Source organism: Labeo rohita, chromosome 25, assembly GCF_022985175.1.
Source record: "Labeo rohita strain BAU-BD-2019 chromosome 25, IGBB_LRoh.1.0, whole genome shotgun sequence".
Classification (NCBI taxonomy): Eukaryota; Metazoa; Chordata; class Actinopteri; order Cypriniformes; family Cyprinidae; genus Labeo; species Labeo rohita.
Genome location: NC_066893.1, coordinates 3515118 through 3523532, shown reverse-complemented (window position 1 = coordinate 3523532; position 8415 = coordinate 3515118). Strand labels below are relative to the sequence as shown.

The window sequence follows — 8415 nt, the reverse complement described above, 5'->3', positions numbered from 1 at the left end:
TACAATTATTATAAAAATATATTAATTAAAACTGATTTATTGGTTGCTTTAGTTAGCAGCACAATGATAGCAGCTAAAGCTGTTGTTAATCCTGCCCACTTCTTTGCATTGTCAGCACATGCTTCAGTGCTCTGAGAGTGTTTATAGTGCTGTGAGTTTAACACTTCATGGCTGACACTGTTTATCATTACAGACAAAATGATTACAATGACATTCGTCATCTTCTTGATCTTAGGGATGTATTTTCAAGGTAATTCATTGTTTTATTTAATTAGTTTTTCTGTAATAATAATAATAATAATAATAAAACATGTTATAAACATCAATACAACATCAACATTCTTTTTTTTATATTTCTTTATTTATTATTATTATTATTACTTTTTATTTATTTATTTATTTTTTCTCAGTTCAAAACGTTTAATGTCTTTTAAGAGAAAGAAGTTAAGAACGGACAAACAGTCACTCTGACATGTAAAACCAGCAGCTCCATTGGAGACCATGCAGTCAGGCGGTTGGTGTAAGTTTTGTTTCTCCTGGTACCTACAGAAACCTGGAGAAACTCTTAAACTTTTAGTTCACAACATCAAAACCCTTCATACTGGAACTCCATCAAGATTCAGTGGAAATGGAGCCGATCATGGAACTGATTTCACTCTGACCATCAGTGGAGTCCAGACTGAAGATACAGGAGATTATTACTGTCAGAGTTTACACTACCTAAACAGTAAAGATGTTTTCACACAGTGATAAAGAGTCGTACAAAAACCTCCATCAGTCAGAGTCACAGTGACTGCACTGATACAGATGAGAGAAACTGCAGCTGCTCTACAACACAATCACACACAACACTGATCAACACAAACACTAATAATAATATCATCATAGTCAATATCAATCTTGTATTTCTGAAGAGAGTGTGTCAGTGTTTAAAAAAATTATCATTGCATTTTAGCCGTAATATATGATCCCTGTCAATCAAACTGAACAGACTGGATTCAGTCACTTATGCTGTCTAGACGTGAGCCTTTCCATTTGACCCACAGAAGGTTTTACATTCTTACACAGTTAGTGTCAGAATGGCTGAATCTTAATTTTAATTATGTTTCCATGTATATTTTCATCTTCTATAAATATGATGAGTTTGTCTGTGTGCTGCTTGACTCTTGCAGAAGTGAAACTGGTCTGTTTCAGTCCAGATCATGTAACCAATCAAACAGTGACACTGGGAGTGTGGGCTGAAAATCCCATTTGCATTGTCAGGGTGGAGTGATTCTGATCCTCTCAGAATAGAGCAGCTCTGTCTCCAGAGACCATGTTCAAACCCCAAGAGCTTTATTTGACTACATTTACTGCTACTGATCAAGTTTCTGGAAAGCACCTGAACAAACACTACATGCATCTTCATCTGTTAGTTGAATGATGTTGTCAGACACAAATGGAGCTTGTTGAGAAGCTTTATTGAATGTTGCAGCAAACACAGCAGATTGAAAGATCAGCCAGTGCTTTGACACTAGAGCTCTCTTTCAGTATTGAGTTGTAAATGACTACAGCTGCAGCACTAGACTCATGTGAATCCTGCCTGACACAGGACACTCAGATACGCCTCATCTTCAGGAGAGAAACATCAGCACTCCAAGCGACTAACAGCTACTCTTTAGGAACGAGACCTCTTGAGGAGCTCCTTCATGTGTTACTCTGCAGACGTACAGCTCTCCTTTTTCCCAGCGTGCTTTGCTGAGGGTCAGGACACTACTGCGGCTGTAGCGGCCATCCCGCTCGCTCTCTGCGCTGGTCTGAACCCCCTCGGTGACCTCTGAGCCGTCCAGTGTCCAGCTCACCAGCGCCCCCTGTGGAGAGTAAGAGCTGAGCAGGCAGAGCAGTGCGGCTGAGTCTCCAGAGATCTGCAGAGAAGAGGGCGGCAGCAGAGACACTGAGGGCTTCACTGTGGGACCAGCTGCAGGAGACAAACACAACACATTCACAAACACTAAGAAAACACAACCACTACATACATTTCAATGAAACCTCATAAAAGAAGCTAAACATATTAAGATATTTACTGCTTTAACCCCAGTAGTTTTTATATCTCTAAATAATGTCTTTGCATTTTAGTTAGGTGAGATATTTAACTCAAAACTCAATTTCAAACATTGAATTATAAGCACAACATGAGCAACAGAGATTCAAAATCATTGATCAATCTACAGAAAGTACCTCCATTTAAATGTTGATGTATATTTTAACAATTTTCATTTAATGACCTTTTTCCATTGTTTCCATTGTATATATATATATGATAAACCACATTATGAAAAAGTGAATAATTCGGTTCTTTTGAATATCTAAACATGGCAATATTTTAGATGAAATATTTACTGTAAAACTATATTTAAAAAAAAAAAATGGGTAAAACTTTGCAATAAGGTTCATTTGTTTAATGTTAATTTATGTGTTAACTAATATTAACTAACAATGAGCAATACATTTGTTACAGTATTTATTAATCTTTGTTAACATTGATTAATAAAGGTACAACTGTCCATTGTTAGTTCATGTTAATTCAAGTCCATTAATTAATATTAACAGATGAAATTCTGGATTTTAGTACTGTATTAGTAAATGCTGCAATTAATATGAACTGAGATTAACAAATGCTTTACAAGATTTTTTATTGTTTGTTCATGATAACTAATGTAGTTAACTAATATTAACATATGAAATGTTACTAAAAATATTATTGTTAGAAAAAACACAAAATTCTGTTTCAGTTCAAAAATAAAATTGTACACAAACTAAATTGTACGTTTGCAATAGAGAATTAAAATAGACAGACTTACTGAGCACCAGTTTAGTTCCTCCACCGAATGTGTACCACAGTGATACAATCTAATGAAACAGTCATACAAAAACCTCTATTCCACTCCAGTGAACACAAACTCCAGCAGAAAACAACACTTCAACACACTGATAGTAGAAACACCTCAGCTGTTGACAACACTTTTGGTGTTTTAGTAAAATACTCTTCAAAAAGTATGAACAGAATGCTTCCATGCAAAATCCATGTTATTTGTTACAATCAAAATGTTTGCTATGTCTTGAAGAACAATGTAAATACAAATACGTTCTACATAAATAATATATTACTCTTAAATATATACATTAATTTGTGTGTATTTATATATACATAATAATTACACACTGTATACACACATACTAGGCAAACTCAAACTTTTATTTTGTATGCAATTAATCACGATTAATCGTTTGACAGCCACTGAAAAGAAAGAAAGCCACTTTGCATTGTCAGCACATGCTTCAGTGCTCTGAGAGTGTTTATAGTGCTGTGAGTTTAACACTTCATGACTCACACTGTTTATCATTACAGACACAACGACTACAATGACGTTCATCATCTTGATTTTGATCTTAGGGATGTATTTTCAAGGTAAGATTCTTAATTCCATTAGCTCATCAGTTAAAAATAATTTCAAAACTCTTTTAATTTCATGTCTTTTAATTGTTCTTCAGAGTCTACAGGACAGGTGACTGTAATCCAGACTCCAAAAGAGAAACAAGTTCAGAACGGACAAACAGTCACTCTGACCTGTAAAACCAGCAGCGCCATTGGAGACCTGTCAAATGGTTGGTGTAAGCAATGCTTCTCCTGGTACTTACAGAAACCTGGAGAAACTCCTAAACTTTTAGTTCACAGCATCAAAACCCTTTATTCTGGAACTCCATCAAGATTCAGTGGAAATGGAGCCGATCATGGAACTGATTTCACTCTGACCATCAGTGGAGTCCAGACTGAAGATACAGGAGATTATTACTGTCAGAGTGTACACTGGATCAACAGTAAAGCTGTGTTCACACAGTGATAAAGAGTCGTACAAAAACCTCTGTCAGTCAGAGTCACAGTGACTGCACTGATACAGATGAGAGATACTGCAGCTGCTCTACAACACAATCACACACAACACTGATCAACACAAACACTAATAACACAATTCCATTGCAATCATCATCAATCTTGTATTTCTGAAGAGAATGAGTCAGTGTTTGAATATTATCAGTATATGATCCCTGTCAGTCAAACTGAACAGACTGCATTTAGTCACTTCTGTATACTTCAATGTCTGTAAAACTGAGCAGGATATTTGGTTAATTTCCTCTGTAAATGTTTATCCAGAGATGGGCAATCAAGTTAGTAACTCAGACTCGAGTCACACTCAAGTCACATTTTAATAGAAATCTGACTCTAGTGTATAGACTCGACCTGAAATGACTCCAGGCTCGACTTGGACTTCAGATGAAAGACTTGTGAGCATGTCTGTCTCTATCTACAGTTAAAATGAACATTTACAGTATATACTAAATGCAAATGGCCTTCATCCAGTATACTTGTGCATCTTGACTTCATCTTATGTGTGGATTATTTGGCTTCATTTGAAAAACAGAAGCATGCTGAATGGACTGTGTCAATCTCAGGTTTCAACATCTCTGTGCCCTGATAAGTAATAAATAATGTAACATGCAGCCCAAAGATTACTTTATTATAAGAAAAAAGCAGACAAAAAACACAATTATTGCCTCTGTTTGCATCTGCAAAGTGTCCATTAGACATTTTTTCTATGTGTTAATATCAATGTCTATGGCATGGTTACTGTCTGACTTGTCACTTGTCATAGTTGATTTCCCTATGTAATTTCATTATTTTCTTTTTTCAACCATTATTGAGTGTTTCATCGTAACAATCTGACACATTTTATTATTATTATTATTATTATTATTTTATGTTTTCTTTATCAGCTGAAGAGTTTATTAATCTCATTTACAACAGATTTGATTTTATAGTACACTATATTTCTCATTCATGCTTTTGTTGTGTGCTGACACTCGCTAACACTTTAAGGAAATATATTTGATGATCTGTGAGTTTTAAGGTGACCTTTACGGTGACCTCTTTTATCATGGATGTTGTGGAGTTTCTCCACAAGCTTCTGTTCTTCATATGCAGTTCAATCATCATGATTCACAAAAAAACTGAAGTTTAAGATTTACATTATTTTAGTCTAGAGTTACTTGACACAATTATGAGTTTTGAAGATATATACACAAATGAAAAAAAAGGGCTACATGCAAAGATTTTCCATATAGCAACCTGTCAACATTGATTCAACATTAAAAAGACCGCAATGGACATAAACCCCAACAATAAACAGTAAAACTGATTTATAGATAATAGTAATAATATGTTTTACTAATAATGAAACTAGTGCTTTTTATTTTAATATATTTACAAATATATTAAAATGGTCTAAACTCATAATATGAAGAATACAGTAATTACAGTGACTTGAGAAAAAAAGAAAGAAAAAAAAGAAATAAAACATTTTATTTATAATGTTAAACTCTCCTTAAGATGGATATGTTTGCTTAATAATATATATATACATATATATATATATATATATATATATGTATAGGTGAATATGTTATTTCTACAGTGGCAATGGAAACTGAAAATGTTGCATCCACACAAACACAAAGTTTATTTAACTTGAAATCTTAAATGATGCTAAGTGACAACTTAGATATTTGAGTTAACAAATTATTTTAAGCTGACTCAACAAATTGTGTTTCGTACAAAAACCTCCATCAGTCGGAGTCACAGTGACTGCACTGATACAGATGAGAGAAACTGCAGCTGCTCATAGAGTGGATGACACAAACAATGTAATAATGTTTTCTAATGACTTGAAATAATTTATTTACTAAATATAGCAAATAAAGTTTTTATGTGTAGCTTATTTTATTTTAAACTAGAAGCTAAAGTTCGAAAACAAACTTTAAATGTTGGCTTGGAGAGCCAACCCGGGCAGCCTTGGGGCAAAAGAGCCAGAGCACTTGTGTGTCCGGCGTTCTCAAGCTGCCCCGCTGCGAAAATGCGCCCTTGCTATTTCATTTTCTAATAAAAAAGCAGACTAGGCTATGACAACAGGTTCAACAGAGTTGGCTAGCTGGATGTGAAATAATTATTTGTATTGTTTTTATATGCTTGTAATTGCTTTCCCTGTTTGCTATTTCAAAGTTCTGTCATCTAAATGAAACACTGTAAAAATAGTCTTTGAATTGAGATGTTGAAGGATGAGTTATCCTGTGGCCCCCTCTGGTGGACAACATTACCATTATTGCCTTCATCTCTGAATCATATGTTCACTTGATACATAAACGACTGTTTTCGATTATATTCGTTAAGCTATGATGTATTTTGAAATGATCTTGTCTGTGTTTGTCCGAGAGAAGTCTTTCTTATTGAGAGAAGCGAGGATGAATGCGTTCCGGGGCGCGATCGTCCGAGCCGCAACGCGTTGCTGTGCATTTAAATACAGAAAATAAAAAAAAACAGCAATTTTCCCCTTTTTAGTATGTTCTTCTATTATTATTGTGTTCTATCGCTGGAGTGTTTTCATTTAAAGCCTTTAAAACAGCTGTAAATAATGTAGATTAGTCAGCACGGACAGAGCGCAGCGACCCGTGACCCGTTGCTCTGCAAGTTTAAGACAAAATATGTCACAGGCATTTATAAGAACTCATTTTCCCCTTTTTAATATGTTCTTCTATTATTATTGTGTTCTATCGCTGGAGTGTTTTCATATGAAAGCCTTTAAAACAGCTGTAAATGATGCAGATTAGTCAGCACGGACGTATAACAGCAGCCGCGTTGCTCTTCAAGTTCAACAAAAAATTATCACAGGCATTTATGAGAGCTCATTTTAACCTTTTTAATGTGTTATTCTATTATTATTGTGTTGTATCGCTGGAGTGTTTTTATTTAAACGCCTTTAAAAGCTACAAATTATGTAGTTTTGTGAGCACGGATGGAGGGCAGCGAGCCGCCGCACGTTGCTGTGCATTTACACACAGAATACGTCAAAAGCATTCATTTTACCTCTTTAATATGTTCTTCTACCATTATTGTGTTGTATCGCTGGAGTAGTTTTATTTATAAGACTTTAAGACGTGCAAATAAAGCCGTTTAATGAGGACGCTGCAGAGAGCCGGCAAGCTCCGTAACCCGAAGCGACGGTTTCAGTTTTATATAAAACAGCTCACAAACACCTGAATTTATGTCTTGATGTTTTCTAATGGGTGGATTGCATACAATTGCTGGAATATTTTTTTTTTAAAACGCTTTAAAAGACGTACAAATCATATATTTTTTGTGAGCGCGTGCGGATAGCACTCGCTGATCGAAGCGGTCACAGATCTATGATGTTTTACACTGTTCTCTGGTCAGACAGTCATCATTCATGAACCATGGACCTGATAATAATCAGATATGTTGGTTTAGCTTGTCAGTATGAATTAAATTCATGTATTTATTTGTATTTTTAACCGATTGCAAAGTGAAACTAAGCTATGCCACTCCTCCGTCTATGGGGTGGAATTGCTCCTCTAGAGGGGGCTCTCCAAGCCAACATAATAATAATAAGTTTAAATAGCATAACAGTATGTTGGCTCTCCAAGCCAACATAATAACAGTTAGTGCTCAGTCATTTCAGTCTTTGTCACTCCACTTGTTGTGTTTCAGATCAGAGAATGAGAACAGAGTGGAAACGGAGGCAGAGATTTAGAATTTTGATTTTTGATTGTAGAGCAATGGTGTTGGTCTACAATCAATCAATCTCATCTCGTCTGTCTCGCCACCTGCCTTTTGGACTGCTTGCTTGAATAATGTAAAAGATTATGTTCAATGTCAGACATTAATTTTTTACATTACATAATATAGCATAAAACAACTGACCCTTTTGACTGACAAAATCAATACAGCTTTCTGTTTCCATCTGCACAAAGAGAAAGGGTGTTGGGTTTACATGCTGGGCAGGCAAAGTGCTCTAAACTGGCCATTTTTTCACACTGGTACTGGCAGAATGTGCATTTCATAAAGCTTCTTTGTAATACATCTCCATGTATTTTCCCACCCTGTACATTAGATTAGCGAAGAGTAAAACGAAATAGTAGAGTAGGGGGAGTAATGTCATGTGTTCTTTGTGTTTTGGTTCCGTTTTGCCTGTTCTCCTGCCTTCTGTTTTTGTTCCTCATGTGTTGCTTTTTTTAATTAGTTAGTCTGCACCTGTCATTAATTTGCTCTCGTTTGCCCATGTATTTAAACCCCATTCTGTTCAGTCTTTCTTTGTCCGTTCTCAGTCATCATCAGTCGGTATTAGTTGTGTGTTCACCCTGTCTTCCTGTTTTTCCTTGTTGTTATCTCATGACTGTCGCGATACCAACAGTGCTTACAAACGGCTCGCTTACATAATGTTTCACGTTAAACTGGAAGATTACACATACGGTACGGTATCTTCTAATGTTAAATAGATTCTTTAACTGATAATCTGCACGTGGCTG

The 8415-nt window shown here is 35.5% G+C and overlaps 1 long non-coding RNA gene and 1 gene segment (V, D, J or C); one reads left to right on the top strand and one right to left on the bottom strand.

Annotated features, from left to right (window-relative positions):
* Positions 1–1443: 1443 nt before the first annotated feature.
* On the bottom strand, positions 1444–3287 carry LOC127156324 (uncharacterized). The gene is made up of 2 exons (XR_007825725.1): positions 2841–3287; positions 1444–1957 (listed from the first exon to the last, which is right to left on the bottom strand). It is a non-coding gene; the product is annotated as an uncharacterized LOC127156324 (long non-coding RNA).
* Positions 3288–3301: 14 nt separating this feature from the next.
* On the top strand, positions 3302–3889 carry LOC127156318 (Ig kappa chain V region 3381-like). The segment is given in 2 exon segments: positions 3302–3448; positions 3532–3889. Coding segments are annotated over 2 exon segments (396 nt in total).
* The last annotated feature ends 4526 nt before the right edge of the window (positions 3890–8415 follow it).